This window comes from Rhinolophus ferrumequinum, chromosome 18 (genome assembly GCF_004115265.2).
Source record: "Rhinolophus ferrumequinum isolate MPI-CBG mRhiFer1 chromosome 18, mRhiFer1_v1.p, whole genome shotgun sequence".
In the NCBI taxonomy this organism is placed as follows: Eukaryota; Metazoa; Chordata; class Mammalia; order Chiroptera; family Rhinolophidae; genus Rhinolophus; species Rhinolophus ferrumequinum.
This window is the reverse complement of record NC_046301.1, coordinates 61,282,833-61,303,031: the sequence shown is the minus strand read 5'-3', so window position 1 is coordinate 61,303,031 and position 20,199 is coordinate 61,282,833. Positions and strand designations below refer to the sequence as shown.

General features: G+C 53.7%; 1 protein-coding gene across 1 annotated transcript; it reads right to left on the bottom strand.

Annotated features, from left to right (window-relative positions):
* Positions 1-206: 206 nt before the first annotated feature.
* On the bottom strand, positions 207-9,007 carry ABHD17A (abhydrolase domain containing 17A, depalmitoylase). The gene is made up of 5 exons (XM_033133678.1): positions 8,844-9,007; positions 4,701-5,237; positions 3,393-3,587; positions 800-979; positions 207-696 (listed from the first exon to the last, which is right to left on the bottom strand). Exons 2-5 carry the CDS (start codon positions 5,030-5,032, stop codon positions 471-473), a joined length of 933 nt encoding a protein of 310 aa, XP_032989569.1. The 5' UTR covers positions 5,033-5,237; positions 8,844-9,007; the 3' UTR covers positions 207-470.
* Between the last annotated feature and the right edge of the window lie 11,192 nt (positions 9,008-20,199).

The window sequence follows — 20,199 nt, the reverse complement described above, 5'->3', positions numbered from 1 at the left end:
CTAACCCCATCGCCACCCAGGCAACTGGTCTCAAGGAGTACTCCGGGTGGGTCCTGAAACCCCACCCCCTCTTCTGCAGGGAGAGTTAGATGATATCTGCATTTGTGCTGAACTTTACTGGAGGTTTGGAGGCAAGCTCAGTATCCTCTGTAACTCACTGAGCCCAGAACACACACACGGGCAATGAATGCAAGAGAAGCAAGAGGAACCCTAAAACTTTAAATCTTTAATTTGTTTTCACGGTTTTGTTTGTTTTGCTTCCAAAAGGAAAGGAGAGCGTGGCTCTGTCGCTTGCTTGTACATCGTCCACAGCTCCTGAGCCAGGGCAGTTCCCGTCCCCTTGCCCACCTGGGGGCCTGGGGTGGTTCACATGCAGCAGTTGGGCCTGCGCGGCCCCGGGGCAACTCCGGGAGCCGCCTTATTGCTCAGGTCCCTCCAGGCGCGGCTCCGAGTGCAGCTTGTCCGCTAGGCTAGGCGCGCTGGCTGGGCAGCTCCTGGGAGATGAAGCGGCGCAGGCGCTCCAGGTACTGGCTGTAGAGCTCAATGTCGTTGTGCCCGGCGCCCTCTACCCACAGCGGCTCCACGGCCTTGGGACAGCGCTCGTAGAGTGCCAGCCCGTGCGAGAAGTCGATCACTTCATCCTCCGTGCCATGGATGATGAGCACTGGCGACGTGATCTTGGACACCTTCTCGATGCTGCGGGGCGGGGTGCGTCAGGCCTCCACGCCCCACCCCCCCGCCGAGGCCCTGCCCCCTCTTCCCCCACCCCCCACCCCCCCCCTGCCCGCCCGGGGCTCACTTGGGGAACGCGTCAAAGCAGTAGGTCTTCTTGGTGTCGGGGAAGGCGACACGCATGCCCGAGGTGAGCGGGGAGTGCAGCACCACGGCGGCACACTCGTAGCGCGAGGCTAGGTCCACGGTGGGCACCGTGCCGATGCTCTGCCCGTACAGGACGATGCTGTCCGGGCTGATGCCGTACCTGGCGGCGGGGCAGGGTTAGCCGTGGCCACAGTATGCACATGCCCCTCCCACCGCCTGCCCTCCTCCCCGGTTCTCCGCACAGAGCCTCCAGGAAATAGGGCCTGTCGAGGGATCCTCCCTCGCCCTCCCCCAACACAGGTTCACGTAGTAGGCAGCCAAGGCCGGGCAGGTGTGAGGACAGCTGGCCAGGCCACAGCCCCAGCTCACCCGGCTCTACCCCTTAGTTTCTCCAACAGGATCTACCTGGTCATGCTTAAGGAATGCACCTAATGAGGGCCCCACAGTGGCTCCTGCCTGCAGGATAGCCCCTGGGCCTCTCCTGCTACTCTTGGTCGCCCCACTTGCCCCCAACCCTACACACATTTGACCAGGGCCACGCCCAAAATCTGCTTGGGGTTTTCCTGTCCCCGCTGTTCCAGATTAGATATCCCTACCTGGTCGCAGTGAGAGGGGGCCTGTATTCGTCCCTGAGCCTCTCAGCTACTCCCCTCGTTGTGGGGAATCAAAGGCAGCTGTGTCCCCCATGCCCAGTTGGTGCTTAGCACAACAGGTGAGCCGATGGTGGCTGCTGCGGGAAGGTGGCTGGGCGCCACATACTTTTCTGGTCACCTTCCCTACACAGCAGCCAGGTCCTAGGCCTCCCTCCTCAGTACCAACACCCACCTCCAGGCTCCAGCCCCTTCACCGTCCCCGCCACCTGCCCTAGCGTCCCAAGCCAGCTGTACCACCCCTACATGCCTGCTCTCACCAGCACAGCGACCCACTCACCACCTCCCCATGCAGGCCTCCTCCAGCATACCCCGATCCCAAAAGGCCACCCCTCTTCCTGGTGGATAGGCCAAGGCAGATGAGCATCTTACCTGGGGAACACCTGGGGAGCCAGACTCCAACTCCCTGTCCATCCAGGGGCATCCCCACCTGTCCCTGGCTTGACAGCACTCCAGGTTAACCCCTGCCTGCCCCCAGGCCTCAGGTATGCCACCTGGCCTTGTGCCTACCACCCTGACCACTGCTCCCAGGCTGCCACGGCCACCTCTGTGCTAAGCACCAGCTCAGCCCTATCCCCCAGCTCCACGCAGGGACTCCAGGCAGCCCCTGGAAATCTCCACTTGGATAAACACGACAGGTGCCAGATGGAGCGAGCAGCTCTTCTCCAGGCCTCCCAAGCCCCGGGTACTTGGGCCCAAGCCTCCCGTCCTCCTGCTGCCTCTCAGTTGCTGGGGCTGAGGGCTCAGGTCTCTGGAAGTCAATGCTAGCAGCAGGACAGATGGATGATGGACAGAACCCAGAGCCCTCATCCCACAGCGGGGTATGATTCTGCCAGTGACACCGGCCAACAGGGATGGCAGGAAGGGTTGAGGCAGCCGATGGCAAGCACATACCTGCACCACACTACCCAGATGGGTCCCTGGTGCCAGGGTGGTGCCAGGGGACCCCATTCCCAGGGCCTGCTGCAGGGACTGCCTGGTGCATCACTGTGGCAACCAGGGCCCTATCTCCCCAGGGCAGGCTGACTTTGGTCTCTGAAGGAATGGGTCGGGCAGGTCAGCTAGGCAGGGCTGAGGTGGCGCAGCCCCCAACAGGCCGCAGACAGGGCACCACCTCCAGGAGGGCTGGGGTCACTTCTAAAGCAGTGCGCGTGCAGGGCCACACACTGCAAACGCTGGCTCAGAGACCCAGCAAATGTGCTTCAGTAGCGAGCATCAGGGTGGGAGTCACCTGCCCAGGATGTGCATGACCAGAACGGTGTGAGTCCAGGGAGGTGTGGGTGTGTCCTCTGCTTGCTGACCTCCCATCAGCCACCAGAGCTGTGCTGGGCACCAAGCTGCCCAATACAACCCTCCAGAATCCTCTAGGCCCAGAGGAACTCCACCCCCGCCCAGTGCCCCCAGAATGAGGCCAAGTTCCACAGCCACAAGTGCCTCATGGGCCCACCCCCAGAACTACAATACAGCAACTCAGTCCTGCCCTGCACCCCAAGTGCTTCCTCAGCCTTGGGGCTCCCAAAGGCCATTCATACAAGCCTTACAGCCCCCTCCTGGGCCCAGGTCCTCTGCCCACTGCTGCCTCCCAGAGAAGCGTCCATTCCCTTGAAGATAGCCCCATCCTATGCCTGCTCCAGCCCCAGCCCCAGGAGGTATGGAGACTGCCCACCACGCCTCCCTGCACACCAAGCACGCATCACCATGCTGAGGGAACATGGGACAGGCCTCACCTTCTGGCCTAGTGTGGCTGCTAACGGCTCCCTCTCCCGCAGGGCCACCCACTGGGATCTAGCGGGCACTTCGTCCCTCCACAGGGAGGCCAGCCCGAGGTTTTGGTGGGCAACTTCCAACCCACCCAGTTTCAGGGGGTCTGGTCCCCTTGGAGGGGACGCTCTCAGCTGACCGTTCCCCTGGCACACAGCTCACCGGGTGCGCAGGGCCTGCCAGGCGGCATCGATGTCAGCGTAGAGGTTCTTCTCGGAGGGCCTGCCCGAGCTGACGCCGTAGCCCGAGTAGTCGTAGGAGAAGATGTTGCAGTTGATCCGGGAGCCCAGGCCAATGTAGAAGCTGCTCATCTGGCCCAGGTCCACGGCGTTGCCGTGGGAGAAGAGGACTGTGTACCTGGGGGGGCGGGGCACAGGTCAGAGGGCAAGGGAGGGAGGGGCTCCTCACGCCCCACCCAGTACAGGACTAGCGGGCGGCCTGTGCGGCCAACTGGCCTAGCCCCTTCAGCCTGTGTGATTTCAGGCAGGGAAACGCCAGCAGGAGCCTCAGGCTTCCCCTCTATGAAGGGGGCCATTGGGACCATGGGTCACATTCTCAGCACAGGGTGGAACCCTCTCCTCCGAGGCGTTCCCTTTGGAGAGGCTCCAGCAGCCTGAGGATGGCAGGCACACAGGCCCACTACTCAGAGCCTTCCTGGGGAATGAGACAGTGGCTTCTACGCTGGCAGGGCTGTTTGTCCCCTCTCTTCCTGACAGCTGGCACCTGCCTCACAAGCAAATAAAGCCAATCCGTGATCGCAGTGGTGCAGGTCTACCCCTCTCCTGCAGAAAATGACCATGATACTGATTTCAGCCTTTGCATCCTCATGCTGGCCCTGCCAGGCTACCACTAACAGGACCTGCCCAGGACATGCTAACAGCAGGCACCAGGCTGGTGGATTCCTGGTTTTCTGCCTCCAGCACCACCCCACCCCCAGCCCAGGCCAGCCCAGAGGAAAAGTCAGAGCTTGCCCTTTGGACTTAGACCTGGAGATAGAAGCACCTGGAAGGCCGCGCCTCTGCCCCACCCCTAGGCTCAGGGAAGAACTCTGCTTGCAGGTCCTGAGGCGCCTGTTAACAGGGAGCCAGACTAGGCCTGAGCCACTGGCTGGCCTCAGGTGTCAAGACCTCACTGGGCACTGAATGCCTGAGAGACCCTGAAGCATGTGGCTCCTTGTCGAGCAGGTGGTGTGACACAGCCCCTCAAAGCCACTTCCCTGAGTGTTGCAGTCCTCATCTTCAGGATGGGATGCTGAGAGGGCCCCTTATAGCTGCACATGAAAAGGCAACCACCAGTAAGGGCCCAGAGCAGCTGGGCAGCAGCTGTGGGCAGAGCGAGGCCAGCCCTTGGTGACTCTGGTCTGCCGCATCCCCAGACACTGGCATCACCAGGTGGTCTTCACCCAGCTCTGGCACTCCCAGGGCCCTCCCCCCCGCCAGGGTGGGTCCGGGTCACGTCTGAGAGGCTCACCTGGCTCCTGGCACGCAGCGTACGTACATACAGGCAATGCGGTTGCCCCGGCTGCTCTTGGTAAGGAAGACCTCCACGGTGTCCAGCTCACGCTGGCTGTACTGGAAGTCAGCGCGCTCCATCAGGTGGAGCTTCCAGCGCCCGGGGGTGCCCGCGGAGGCCCGCAGGGTCCCTGAGGGGGCAGCCCCAGCCCCGCCAGGCCCAGCCTCGGGCTCGGGCACCAGCGAGTAGGTGGGCTCTGGCGGCAAGAAGGCGAGCTTGGCGGCAATGCGGCCGGGGCAGGGTGGGCAGCAGAATAGACAGCAGAGCTCGGTCACCGACAGGCCGTTCATGGCGGGCACTGGGCACCAGGGTGGGCGTCGCTCGGCAAGGGAGGGGGAGGGGTGCTCCAAGACACGGGCGGGGGGGAGGGCGACCCCCAGCCACCACCCCAGATGAGAGCCCCGTTAGGAGGCCGCTGCCCAGCCCCATCGTGGTCCAAGCCGAGCTCTTGGGAGCCTTGCCACCGTGCGTCTCCATGTGGTGCACCGAAAAGCCCTGCAGGGAACAGCAAGATGTGGGTCCCTGAGCACCACTGGAGCCCGGGACCCAGTACCGCCTGTACTGAGCCTCTTGGCCTGCCCCACAGCCCCCTGCACCCTTTCCTGCTCAGACTGCTCCACCCTCCACCCCCATGGACCTGCAAACCCAGCCTGCCCTCTGAGGGGACCAAGCACCTCCCAAGTGACCTCTGTGGGCCCCAAAGCTGACCTGGCCCTGCCTGCTACCGCCCTTCCTCAGCATGCAGTCACTTACATCCATTCAGGACCCTGAGCATGGCCTGCCAGCTGTGCTGGTAGAACAGACCCCTGGCCCACCCTCTCTCCCCCACACAGCCCCTGCTCCGGGCCCAGGGAAGCACTACCACTCCCCCATGCCGGTGTCCACAGGGCGGCCCAAACTCTCCTGCCAGCCCATCTCTGTGCTATCCTTCAAGGACCCATCCTACAACCCCACGTAACACAGAGCAACCGAGGTAAGGACAGACTGCCGACTGGAGGGAACCAAGGGCACACTCCCAGGGGTCAGACCCATGGCAGGGCTGTGATGTTCAGAGACAGAGGAGCCCAGGCAGAGGAAAACAAACAAAGGCTCTGGGAACAAAAGCAGGACACATCTCAGGCTTAGAGGCCTATGGGCTAGACAATGGCTCTCCCCTGGGCTGGGGGCCAGGCTGCTTGGAGGGGGAGGTGTCACAGGCGATCCTCCAGCTCTGCCAACTTAGGGGTCTGAGACCTTGGGCAAGTCGCTTACCCTGCCGGGGCCTCAGTTTCCTCATCCATCCACGCAGATACCACTCACCTCAAGGGGCAGGGAGTACACGAGATGAGAGTAAGGGGTGGGTGGGGCATGGCTCAGAGTAGGAGCTCAAACGTTCTTCCTTCCTTCAGAGCGTCGTAAAACGCTGTATGACATAGACTAGAGCTAAAGTGCTAAAGCAACTACAGTCGTATACAGAGCTGCCAATGAAGAAACTAGAACTGAGGTTTGAGAAAACCTGCCCACTTATTACACGCTCCCTACAGACTGGACCAAGGGGGAGACACACACCACTCGATTCTAGCAGTAAAGCATCTTGGTACGTTGAGTTTTGGGGCCACAGCGTCTGAAAACCACTGGGCCAGGAACATTCAGCTTCAGAACAGGTCAGAGCAGTCTGAGGCCCAGAAATGTATCTGCTCCCTCTGGACTCGTGACTGGACCTGTGACCTGTGACCGAGGGCTGGAGAGAGCCACATCCCACAGTCACCTAGATTAGGGGCACATGGTGGGAATGTGAAAGCTGCCAAAGCCAAGGTTGGGGGGACGGACATCGATGGCTTCTAGGAGTCCCCGAACTCCCAAGCAGGACACATACTTTATGTGCAAGTATTTTACAGAGGGGAGAACACTGGTTCTCATACACAATGACTTTGCCCCCCGCAGACACTTGCCAACAACTGGAGGCATTTTCGGTTGTGAGGATTGGGGAAGGGGGCTCCTGGCATCGAGAGGGTGGAGACCACGGATGGTGCTCAACACCCCACAGTTCACAGGAGAGAATTATCCCCAAATGTCAACCTACATATTCTCAAAGGGGTCCAGCCTTTGGACGCTCCGCTGGTGCACAGGGGGACTGGAGGGTCTGGTGTTTGGGGACACAATGAAGGCTGGTTTTGACAGGAAGGCCTGGCTGAGAGCCAGCGCGCAGGTAGGAGGCCCCCAGCCACCTAGAGGACGAAGGGCACACCGAGGTGGCCAAGCCCCATGACCAAGCCAGAGATCCTGATGTTGTCCTTGACTCCTCCTCCTCCTCAGATCCACCCATCAGCAGAGCCTGCTCACTCTTCCTCTCTCGCTTTAACTGCCACCTGGTCCGCGCCTGTCACCTTTCACCTGCACTGCTTCAGCAGTCTCCTTCCTTGCTGGTCCCCACTCGGCCACTATCACCTCGCTCCAGGCCATTTCCCCGCCAGCAGCTGAAGGATCTTTTCACAGCACAAATCTGATCACGCCACCTCCCTTTTGAGGTGTCCCAGTGGCCTTCCACTATTTTCAGGATAGAGATCAAATCCCTTGTCACAGATTGCCAGGTTGGCAGTTGGCTGGGGCAGCCTCCCAGCCTCACTCATCTGGTACCCCACGCCCCCTCTCTCTCCCCCAACAAGCCACACTGCCCACTCCTGCCTCAGAGCCAGAACCCAGATAGCTCCCCTCCTGGGAACCCCTCCCCAATTTCACTAGACAGGCCTTGCCCTTGTCCTGTTCACCGTTCAGATCTCATCTCCAATGCCCTCAGAGAGGCTTTCCAAGCCGGGTCAGGTCCCCCCACCCCCAGGCCCCCTGTGCTCTCATGGTTCCAGGTTCCAACTAAAGAGAAACTCCATGATGGCAGGGCCGCTACTGTGTTTCCCGAAAATAAGACCTAGCCGAACAATCAGCTCTAATGCATCTTTTGGAGCAAAAATTAATATAAGACCCCGTCTTATTTCTAGGTCTTATTTTTGGGTAAACACGGTATCTGGTTTTGCTCAATAAACACCGGCTGAACGAATGGGCAAATAACAAGGGTCAAAGAAGACAGGGTGAGGCTACAGAGTCTGCCAGGTTTGACAGAGAAGGTGGACCGTCTCTTCTCGGGACACCCGCACCTGTGACCTCCCGCATGTTATTTATGGGTGTCACTGTGTGTGCCCCAAGAGCCAGGCCTCAAACTGGGCAGTGCACATCCACGTGCCTCTCTCACTGGATACACACCCAGAGCCCCAGCAATTCTGCCCACAAGCACATACTGGGCACCCTGCTGCCTGGCCCTGAGCGGGCTGGCGGGTGTTCTGAGGACGAACGAGGAACCAAGCAATTGCAATACTGTAGGACGACCTAAATACGAAGGACCGTGACGGAACCTCACCCAGCCAGTCAGGGTGGGAAAGCTGCCTGGAAAAAGGTGTAGTCTGAAAGGTGCAGAGAAAATGGCCAGGTGACAAGGGACAGAGCAGAGGGGAGAGCACAGGCAAAACCCCAGAAGTGACAGCCCGTTCCAGGAACTGCGGGTCCGGGTTAGAGAGGACACCGGGAGGAAGAAGCTTACAGAGGACTCCCAGAGGGAGCCGGGCCCGGGTCACGCCCGTGAGCCGTGCTGCAGAAATTGGACTTCATCCTGGGGGAAACCGGGGGCCCTGGAGGAGTCCTGGGCCGGACGGCCTGCGAATGGGCAGAGGCGTCTGGGAAACGTTCAAAAGGCAGGGCTCGGATACGGGCTGCTGCGGCAGGGCCGAGTATTGGGTTGGGGGGCCGATTCAGGGGTAGGGGCAGAGTCCGCGGCTCGGACGGCGCACTCCTGGAAGGAGCAGGTAGCGTCCCGGGTGGGTGGTCGCCCACCCCTCGTCGGAAGGCTGAATAGAGGGGGAACAGGGCACTGCTAGAGTCGGAGATGCTGGCTCGCGGTTCCTGCCCCTGGTCTGGCGGGCCCTCCGGCCGGGAACATGAACGCCCCGGGAGTGCGGGATTTCGGGGGCGTCCGACCCGCCTGCCCGGCCTCACGGCCCGGCCCGGCTCCCCAAACGGCGACGGAGGCACTCAGGCCAACCCGCGCCGCTGTGCCCGCTCCTGTCCGGCACTCACCGCCTCAGCTTGCGCACCCCGGCCCCGGGGCCGCGCTCCATGGCTTCCGGCCGCCGGCCCGTACGTCCGTCAGAGCCCCCGAGCCTCAGCTCGGCCTTCTGCGCCGCAGCTGCTGCTCCGCCGCTAGCGGAAGTGAGCCTCTCTCCCTCCACCGCCCCGGAAGTGACGTCAGGCGCGCGCGGACGCCGAAAGGGCCGGGGTCCTGGCTCCGGCACCTCTAGTGACTGGGGGCCCGGACCAGGATTCTGGGGGCGGAGTTGGATTGCTGATGAGGCAGGGCCGGGCTTAGGGGCGGGGCCTGGCTTGGGGGTGGGGCTGAGCGTGGGCTGGCCCGGTCTGAGTTGTGGTTGGCGGGTGGTCCGGGATTGGGAGCGGGGATTGGGAGCGGGGCTGGCTCGCAGAGCAGAAGAGGCGGGGCTGTGGTGGGTGTGGCTGAACAGTCGGGCGGGGCCAGACTGTTGTGGGCGGTTCCTCGCGGGGTGGGCGTGGCCCCGGCTCTGGGTTCTAGCTTTGGTTTTCAGGCGCAGTCTGCTCTTCATTCATTAGTTCTTTTACTCAGTCCAGAGCCTGGACTAGGGTGAGGCGAGTGAGGTAAGGTTGTGCAAGTGCAGGGGCGGATCCTGTCGTTATTTAAATGTTCCTCACGGGTTCTTTTTTTTTTCTTTTTAAACCAGGCATTTATAAACAAGAAAGCGTACATTAGTTACATAAAAATAGTTCTCGAGTAGTAGAGAAAGTCATATTGTCATTAGCAGCAAAGAAGAGAACAGGTGGTGATGCAGCTGCTCCTGGCGGATACAAAGGTACAGCTGTTTTTTCCCTTAATTGAAAAAAAAATTTCATTTGTGACTCCTGACTTTGAGCAAGAACAAGCCGCCTCTCCAGCCCCTGAGCCTGGTGGATGTGGCGGTGGGAGGGAGATGATAGGCCCCACCCAGAGCTCGGGAAACCGGCAAAGGGCATCTGCGGTGTTCCTTCTGACAGACTAGCGTGTTCTTCCTCAGTTAAAAACAACCCAGAAAACAAAACAACTGCCAGGTAAGAAAGGGTTTTTGGAAAAGGAACCACCACACACATGTGTGACACAGAATGCAAAGGGAGTATTTGCAGGGCGATACTTGTACATCAGCTAGTTCTGTACGAAAAGCAGAGTGTTATGTGTATGCGTTACTTGCTCCATAGATATGTTATTGCTGCTGTTTTTTCTCTTTGTTAAGTCTTCTTTCAGCATAGAAATAACGGATAATTAAACTGAATACACAATCATTTCGATAGTGGGTTTTCCACATAGGGAGTCGACAGCCTACAGGCTGGATCCCTCTCCTCCCTTCTGGAAAGATCTGAGCTGCAGCTGAAAACAGGAGGCAGGTCTTGGGCTTGGGTCCTACCTGGGCCTGCAGAGTGGAGCTGCACCCTGAGAACTGAAATGGCCGAGGCACCCTCCATCCCCCTCATCCAGGTAGTTATCCCGGAAGGCTGAGCTGCTGGTGAAGGGGAGCCCACTTCATCTGATTCCCACTCCACCAGCTCCACGACCCTCAGGAAGGATGGGCCTGAGTGGGACAAAGCCTTCCCAGGGCTCACATCCTTCAAGCTCTTGGGGACAGGCTGCTGCTGTATATCCAGGTCTTTCCAGACGTATGGGTTCAAAGCCAGCTATCATGTTTCCCCAAAAATGAGACTGGGTCTTAAATTAATTTTGCTCCAAAAGATGCGTTACAGTTTTATGTTCAAGGGATGTCATCCTGAAAAATCATGCTAGGGCTTATTTTCTGGTTAGGTCTTATTTTGGGGGAAACACGGTAGCGGAATTATGGACCTGATGAATGGCAGAGATGTGTGGGTGACCGGAGTGGACTACAACGTCAAGGAGAGGCAGGGCCCTCACACACCGTTCAAAATTCAATGGGTCTATAAATAAACAAACAAACAAAAAAACAAATTCAAAGGATCTACAAGTCTGAGCATAAAAGGCCTCTTCCCCTCCTACTCAGTGCTGAGAAACCCAGCATTTGTGTGTACCTCCCAGCTTTAAACTTTTTTAAAAACTTTCATAGCTTTCAATAAACACCATGCAGATGGTCACTTTTGCCTTGGCCTATCTGCGATGCTCTAACACAACCCCCAGAGCTGGCCAACTGCTTGTGTACTCAGTCCCCTCTTGCTGGACACGAAGGTTGGTTCTGGCTGTGGCCAGAACGGAAACGGCACCTGAGGCATTTGACACTCTCAGGCAGGGACCTTGGGGAAGATGCCTGGAAGCAAACCTTCTAATGAGAAGGTCCACCCAGCTGTGTACAGGAAACAAAGCAGCCATAGGCGCCCCTCTAAGAAAAACATGCCACAACGAGAACAGAGGCTGATGTGGGGGTGGGGGGAGATGAGACGATGGGTGATTTTTTTCTCTCTTCTTCATGCTTTGACGTCTTCTGAGTTTGTTTTGGTTTTGCTTGGCAAAGGATGTGTTGCACTGTTAGGATCAGGAAGAGACTGAAATAAAGCTAGATGGCCAAGTAAAGACTGGCTATTAAAAATTCATGCTTCTGCTTCTTGGTTGGTACCCAAAGAAGTGAAAGCAGGGACTCAAACAGAGACCTGTACATGAATGTTCACAGCAGCACGATTCACAATAACCAAATGGTGTATCCATGGCTGGATGAATGGATAAACAAGATCTGGTCCATCCACACATTGGAATAGTACTCAGCCTTAAAAAGGACAAACATTCTGACACCTGCTACAACTGGACAAACCTGGAGAACATGATGCTCAGCGACACTAACCAGACACAGAAGGACACACACTGTGTGATCGCACTCACAGGAGGTCCCCAGAGGAGTCAGATAGAGAGAGGAAGTAGATGGTGGGGGACAGAGGCTGGGGGTGGGGGGAGGGAGTAAAGGTTTAACGGGGACAGAGTCAGTTTGGGGAGATGGAAAATTCTGGAGATGGATGGTGGGGACGGCTGCACAGAAGTGTGAATGTGCTCAATGCCACTGAGCTGTGCACTTAAAAATGGTTATAATGGTAAAGTTTATGTTATGCGTTATTTCCCCATATCAAAATAAATAAGAGTTTATGAAACAATGGGGCCAAGGGAGAACCCCAGGTGTTTGGGGCAGTGCCAGCTTCATGGGTTGAGACCTGTGCGGTCACCCAGGTCTCCTAGCTCAGAAGGGCCCCACCCATGATTACTGCCCTGTGGCTGCTGTTTTGAAATTCCTAATAATTTTTGAACAAGGGGCCCTGTATTTTCATTTTGAATTGGGATCTGCAAATTACTGTTTCCCAAAAAATAAGACCTAACCGGAAAATAGGCCCTAGCATGATTTTTCAGGATGACATCCCCTGAACATAAGCCCTAACGTGTCTTTTGGAGTGAAAATTAATATAAGATTGGGTCTTATTTTCGGGGAAATACGGTATGTGACCAGTTCTGGTTTGAGGAAAGGACAGGGAGGCCCAAGTTCAGAGTCTGGGACTCTGGGGCTGGTGGAGAAACACCCAAACTTGTGAGTTGTCTTTGCGCCACCAGGAGGGGAGAGAGTGAGACCCAGTCAGGAAGTGGGCTCCTGAGACAGGCCAGGAAGGAAGTGGTGGGATCCTAAAATAGCACCAGTAGCCCAGCTGATTGGGTGGGGGTTGGGGGGTGGAGAGGGGAGGTTGGACAGGAGTGAGCCAATGCCAGAAGGCACAGGGGCTTTCCTGAGGAAGCCACTTCCCGGAACCCATCCCCTGGGCTTTGGTCTACATCGCCAGACCCAGCACACACAGCCCCACCTGTCCTCCCCAAGAATTAGATTTCAAAAACCAAGAACGGGGTGCTGCAAGGACCACCCTGGGAGCTTGTATTAGACAGGGTTCTCCAGAGAAACAGAGCTCATAGGACACATAAGAATAGAAATAAAGATACACACGAGGTGTGATCAAACAATACGGTGAATGTAAATAAAAGAAAAATTATTACAGTAAGAGACATATTGCCATTAATCCCCCTCAAAATACTCCCTCTCACTTCAAACACACTTATCCCATCATTCTTGCCACTTTCTGAAGCAGTTCTGGAAGTCCTGTTTTGCGAGTGTCATTAGATGTCCTGTCATGGCTGCCTCAATGTCCTGAATGGATTCAATATGTTTACCTTTCTTGGGGCGGCTGGTTAGCTCTGTTGGTTAGAGCAGGTGTTCTTAACAAGGTTGCCGGTTCGATTCCCACATGGGCCAGTGAGCTGCGCCCTCCACAACTAGATTGAAGACAACAGCTTGAGTTGAGCTGCTGCTGAGCTGCCGGTGGGTGGCTGGATGGCTCAGTTGGTTAGTAATGCTAGTGCTCTTAACAACAAGGCTGCCGGTTCGATTCTTGCATGGGATGGTGGGATGCGCCCTCCACAACTAGATTGAAGGACAACTTGACTTGGAGCTGATGGGTCCTGGAAAATACACACTGTTAGCAAATAAAATTTTTTAAAAAGTTACTTTAAAGAAAAAAATATATATACCAGAAGCGATGTGTGACATGGAACTTCATGATGCTGGATGATTTGTGGCACACTTTAAAACACACCTCTCAACCGTTGCTCACACCTAACTGCACCAAGCAAGTTGAAACTTGTCACACACTTTTACTGAGGTTCGAAGCGCCACTCCCTGTATTGAAGATCTCTCTGTCTTTCCCTTGGATGGCGCTTGGCAGCAGCATTCACCATCTTTTTTTTATCACAACGGAGAGGCCCCGTGTCACACATCCCTTCTGGTACGACAATTTATGTCAAATAAAACCATCATAGTGTGTCCTCATCCACCTTATTTATCGGATCTGGCGCCGTCTGACTTCCAGCTCTTCCCCAAAATCAAAATGACCATGAAAGGTAAATGTTTTGAGTTCATTCAGGACATCGAGGCAGCCATGACAGCGCAACTAAAGACACTCATGAAAGAGGACTTCCAGAACTGCTTCAGCAAGTGGCAAGAATGATGGGATTAGTGTGTTCGCAGAAAGGGGAGTATTTTGAGGGGGGTTAATGGCAATGTGTCTTTTACTGTAATAATTTTTTTTTATTTACCATATTTTGCCATGTATAACGTGTACTTTTTTGCCCAAATTTGTGAGGGAAAAATAAGGATTCACATTACATATGGGTAGTACTAATTCTGTACTTATATAAATGTTTTTAATTCTTTTATTTATGCTTTGAGTTAAAAGTGTAACTCTAGAAATCAATAACGATATTCATATGCAAAATAATACCCTGGAATACGATAATCGGTTTTGTTGAACTTACAACGGATTTGCAATGACGAAGAGTTCTTGGCCTTTTATGATGCATAAATATTGTAAATTTGTTACCGGTACATAAAATTTCTTGTACCTTGTATCTGTTCTTGAGTTTTGTAATTATTTGTTACATAAAATTTCTTGTTCCGTAATATGTTAAAAACTAAATGCTAAAATTCCTTTATAATACAAAAAACAAGTATCTAAATGTAAACAAATAAAAATTTTAACTAAAAAAATTGAAACAAAAGTCTGTTCCCCCTGAAAGTGTGGGCCAAAAACGTGGGTGCGCATTATACACCGGAGCGCATTATATGTGGTAAACATTCATTATATATTTTTTATCACATCTCATAGCTACAGATTTAATATGAGGCATTGACTCAATGACTCTGGTAGCTGAGAAGTGCCATGACCTACCATCTGCCAGCTGCAGACCCAGAAGAGTGGGAGGTGTGAGCCCAGTGCAAGGGTAGGAGACAGTGAACGGCCCAGCTCGATTGGTCAGGCCAAAGGGACAGATTATCCCTTCCTTCCTTTGCCTTTTCTTCTATTCAGGTCCACAAGAACTGGGTGATGGCCACCCAGTTTGGGGAGGGCCATCTGCTTACTGAGTCCACCGATTCAAGTGCTAATCAGAAACCCCCTCACAGACACAGCCAGCAATAATGTTTTTAAAAATGAAGATATAACTTACAGACTGTAATGTGCACAGATTCTAACTGTACAGCTTAATTAAACTGCACACATATAGGTAAAACATTGGATATGATAAAAAATGAGGGGTTTAGGGAGGAGGGATGAATGGGTGGAGCACAGGGGATATTTAGGGTAGTGAAAATATTCTGTATGACACTAATGGTGGACACATGTCATTATATATTTGTCCAAACCCATAGAATGTACACCACCAACAGTGAACCTTAATGTCCACTGTGGACATTGGACGATAATGACGTGTCAGTGTAGGTTCATCCTTGTAACAAATGTCCCACTGTGGTGGGGGTCATTAATAGTGGGGGAGGCTGTGCATATGTTGGGGCAAGGGGTATATAGGAAATCTCTGTACTTTCTGTTCAGTTTTGCTCTGAACAAAAAATATATAAATAAAGCCTTAAAAATTATATATATATATACATATATATATGCGTGTATGTGTGTGTATATATATATATATATGTATATATATATATATATATATATACACACACCAGCCTGTGCACTGCCACCCACTTCCAATCCCCACACCCCCGTCCTGGAGGCTCCCTCCTGGCCCTCCCAGAGGTCACCACTAGTTGACTTCTATTACAGTTGATTCATTTTGCCAAGTTTCGTAATTTCCGTAAATAAAGTTATGCAGCACGTTCTCTTTTGTGTTAGCTACTTCCACTCTACATTGAGCCTGTGAGATTCAGACCTGGGGTTGTATGTAGCAGTCATTCACCTTTTTCATTGCTGCATAGTATTTCATTGTATAACCATACCACTTTTCTTGACACATTCTCCTGCAGATGAATACTTGGGTCATTTTCAGTTTGAGGCTATTATGAACAAAGTTGCTGTGAACATTCATGCAGGTCTTTTACTGGACATAAACACTCATTTTATTGGGTGCTGTATTATTTTGCTGAAACTGCCATAACACAGTAGGACAGATGAGGTGGCCTAAACAACAGTCATTAGTTTTCTCCCAGTTCTGGAGGCTGGAATCCAAGATCAAGGTGTCAGCAGGGCTCATTTCTCCTGAGTCCTCTCTCTTTGGCGTGTAGACACCACTTTCTCCCTGTGTCTTCATATGGTCTTTCTCCTGTACAAGTCTGTGTTCTAATCTCCTCTTCCTATAAGGACACCGTCATATTGTATTGGGACCTGCCTCAATGACCTAATTTCACCTTAATCACCTCTTTAAAGGCCCCATCTCCCAATACAGTCACATCCTGAGGTCCTAGAAGTTAGGGTTTCAATGTATGACTTTCGGGGGACACAATCCAGTCCATAATATCCTTTCAGGAGTTGATTTCCTGCATCATAGAATACAATGACCGGGCTGGGCCAGTGGCTCAGGTGATTGGAACACCATGCTCCTAACACTGAGGTCACTGGTTCGATTCCCACATGGGCCTGTGAGCTGCACCCTCTACAACTAAGATTGTGAACAACAGCGCTCCTTGGAGCTGGGCTGGCGTGAGTCACCGTGGGCTACCGCTGGCTGTCGAGTGCTGCCACGGGCTACTGTGTGCCGCCATGAGCGGCCAGTGGCCAGCATGAGTGGCTGGCAGCAGGCATGAGCTGCCATGAGCTGCTGTGAGCGGCTGACTGACGACTGGCCACCGACGGCCTCAGCCGGGGGGAGCACAAGTCTCATAATGCCAGCAGGGGCCGGGTAGCTGTGTCCTACACAACTAGACTGAAAAACAACAGCTTGAACCGGAGTGTGGGGCGGGGAGGCAGAAGAAGCGGGGGAAAAGAATATAATGACCATTAGTTGAAATTGCCAAATGGTTTACCAAGTGGCCGAGCTCTTTGGCTCCATCTCTTCCACATGCCCCTGTGCTCACCAAATTTCACCCTGTGATATTCCCAGTTTGAACAGGCTTAGCCAGGGCCTGACTCAAATTTATGTGGGCTGTTCCCTCTGCCTGGAATGCTCGTCCCACAGAAAACGTCTCATCATTCAGGGCTCAGGGAAAGTGTCCTCTCTGCAGAGATTCCTTCCCTGACCACTCCATTTACCATGACAGCAACACCTGTGTTCAGCTCTCCACAGAGAAGTTACTCCATTGGAAATGATCTGATCTCTATTTTATCTTACTTGGCAAGTAGTAAACATGAAATAATGATGGTGTCCTCAACATCCGAGCCATCAGGGAAATGCGAACCTGAACCACAGTGAGATGGGCACTTCACAACTGGTAGGACAGCCATACTCAAAAAGATAGACAATAACAAGCATTGGGGAAGGTGTGGAGACACCAGAAACCTCGTACGTGGTAAGTGGGAGTGTAAAACGGGGCAGCTGCCATGGAAAACGTGGAAAATGGTTTGGCAGCTCCTTAAAAGGTTAAACACAGAGTCACCATCTGATCCAACAAGACCCTTGCCCAAAGTCCCCCACTCTGATCAGTATACTCCCCTGGCTCCAGGGCAGGATTTCTCAGCCTTGGCACTATTGACACTTGGGTGGATGATTCTTTGTTGTGGGGGCCTCCTGGGAATTGTGTATGTTTGTGGGGGAGGTCTTTGAGCAGCATCCCTGGAGCCAGGCGCTGGAATGGCGGTGGCTGTGGCTGTTTTGGGAAACCGTCCCCACTTATCCTGCCTGAACCCGGGGTTTTGGCCATGCCGCCTTTGATCGGTAGGTGGCGACAACGACCGCTTGATATTTGGAGAGTCGCGAAGAAGGGGTGGGGCGGGGCTGTGAGGGCAGCTCCACTTGTCTTGCTAAAACAACAACACATTGTCTGTTCACGTGCTTTGAGTGCTCACTCCCGGCTAGGCAGTGGGGATCCGCAGTGAACAACATTTCCAGCCCTCATTGAACTGACGTTCTAGATAAATGACATGTCACCAGATAATAAGTATCAGGAAGACAATAAAATAAAGGAGTGGTCCAGGAGAGAACAGGAATATTTTCCCCCCCTTCTTCCACCTCCCCCCAGCCCCCACTCTGGTTCAAGCCGTTGTTTCTCAGTCTAGTTGTGTCACAGCTCCCTGGCTCATGCTGGTATTATGAGCCTTGCGCTCCCCCGGCTGAGGCAGTCAGTCGCCAGTGGTTGGTTGGCTGCTCACAGCAGCTCATGGCAGCTTTTTTTTTTTTTTTTTTTTTTAAGATTTCATTGGGGAAGGAGAACAGGACTTTATTGGGGAACAGTGGGTACTTCCAGGCCTATTTTCCAAGTCAAGTTGTTGTCCTTTCAATCTTAGTTGTGGAGGGTGCCGTTCAGCTTCAAGTTGTTGTCCTTTTCAGTCTTAGTTGTGTCAGGCGCAGCTCAGCTCCAGGTCCAGTTGCCGTTGCTAGTTGCAGGGGGCGCAGCCCACCATCCCTTGTGGGAGTTGAACCGGCAACCTTGAGAGGACGCACTCCCACCAACTGAGCCATCCGGGAGGCAGCTCAGCTCAAGGTGCCCTGTTCAATCTCAGTCAGGGGGCGGAGCCCACCATCCCTTGAGGGAGTCGAGGAATCGAACTGGCAACCTTGTGGTTGAGAACCTGTGCTCCAACCAACTTAGCCATCTGGGAGGCAGCTCAGCTCAAGGTGCCGTGTTCAATCTTAGTTGCAGGGGGCAGAGCCCACCATCCCTTGCGGGACTCGAGGAATTGAACCGGCAACCTTGTGGTTGAGAGCCTACTGGCCCATGTGGGAATCGAACTGGCAGCCTTTGGAGTTAGGATCATGGAGCTCTAACCGCGTGAGCCACCAGGCCGGCCCCTTACGGCAGCTCTTGCTGGCTGCCTGCTGGCCACTCACACTGGTTGCAGGCCACCGGCTGCAGTCCACCGGCTGCTCCTGGCAGCACACGGTGGCCCATGATAGCCAAAGGCAGCCCACGCGGACCTCTGGCTGGTCACGTCAGCCCAACTCCAGGGAGAGCTGTTGTTCACAATCTTAGCTATAGAGGGTGCAGCTCACTGGGCCATGTGGGAATCGAACCAGAGACCTCGGCATTAGGAGCACGGCGCGCTCCAACCACCTGAGCCACCAGGCCGGCCAGAGAACAGGAATATTTGAAATGGGGGTTCCCCCTAACACTCCAGTTCCACGTGGTCAGGGGTCCGGGGAGAATCAGTTGGAACTGTGTGCCTCTTGGGGTGCATTTTCGGCCCTGTAACACATGAAAAGGTCATTTCAACTCTTCAGCACTTGTACTGTCCTAGAGAGTTGTAGTAAGGATTAAATGAGATAATATAAGATGTTTAGAACCAAAACGGTGTCTGGTTTCAAATAAGCACTCAATAAATATTAACCCTTATTAATTAGTAATAATGGTTATTCTTATATTACATCATCATTTCATTAGTGTCAGCTTCTGGGACTTGGTAAAGCAGAGAACCAAGTGGGTTATCATTGTGTGCAGACTAAGGGTTAAAGGGCTGTGAGAAAAGAGGTCGAGTTTTAGAATTTGGGAACACTTGAGCTTGCTTTTCAGAAACTGTTTTCTGACCAGAGGCAGTGACCAATCGTTGGCAGCTGATCATTTGTGTGTGTGTGTGTGTGTGTGTGTGTGTGTGTGTGTGTGTGTTTGATGGGGTCGTGGAGCCTTCTAAAAGTCTGAGTAGGTAGGAAGGAATTAATTTATCAAGAGATCTGTTGGGGGCAGTAAACCTCTGGGAAACAGGAGATGGTACTCTCCCCTCCTTGTCAGGGTCCAGTGGGCTTTAATCGACCTTCCTGGGCAATTGAAGGAAGTCCTCCCCCAACTCACCGCATTTCCAGGAAGAGCTTGGTCTGAGGATTGCCACAAAAGCGGGAAACACCTGGGACCCATACAACTGCATGTAGCAACCTCAGAATGTCAACAGGATGATGAGCCGGATAAACACAAGCTGCACAACTTGGCGCCTCCTCGGACTCATTTCTCGACGGTCTTGCAGATGTGGATGAGCTTATGGCCACACAGCCGGTCAGCAGTTGGCCCAGGTTTCTAACTGACTCCAGGGCACTTTCCACTGCCATTAAGCTTACAACTGGGGAACTAATTCCACGTTTTTTTCCGACCTTTTAGCGCTGGTCATGAACCTGTTGCCATGAATTTTGAAGATCACGTTGCTTGTGAAAGTTGTTGGAGGGAAAACAAAAGGGACCCTATCAGTCAGAGCTCTTGGTGTAAAAAGGACTGAAATCATGACTCAAATTAGCTTACATCAAAAAAAGAAAAGCAAAAAAACAGTCAAAAAACACAGGAAAGCTGAAAGGCCTTCTGAGTCAGGCATGTCTGGATCCAGGTGCTTAAACAATATTGTCAAGGCATGAACCAATCTCTCTCTTTGGGATCTGCTCTCTTCTGTTTTGGCTTCATTCTCATACAAGCTTCACTTTTGGATGGCTAAAATCATTTTTGGCAGCTCCAGGCTTACACTCTAA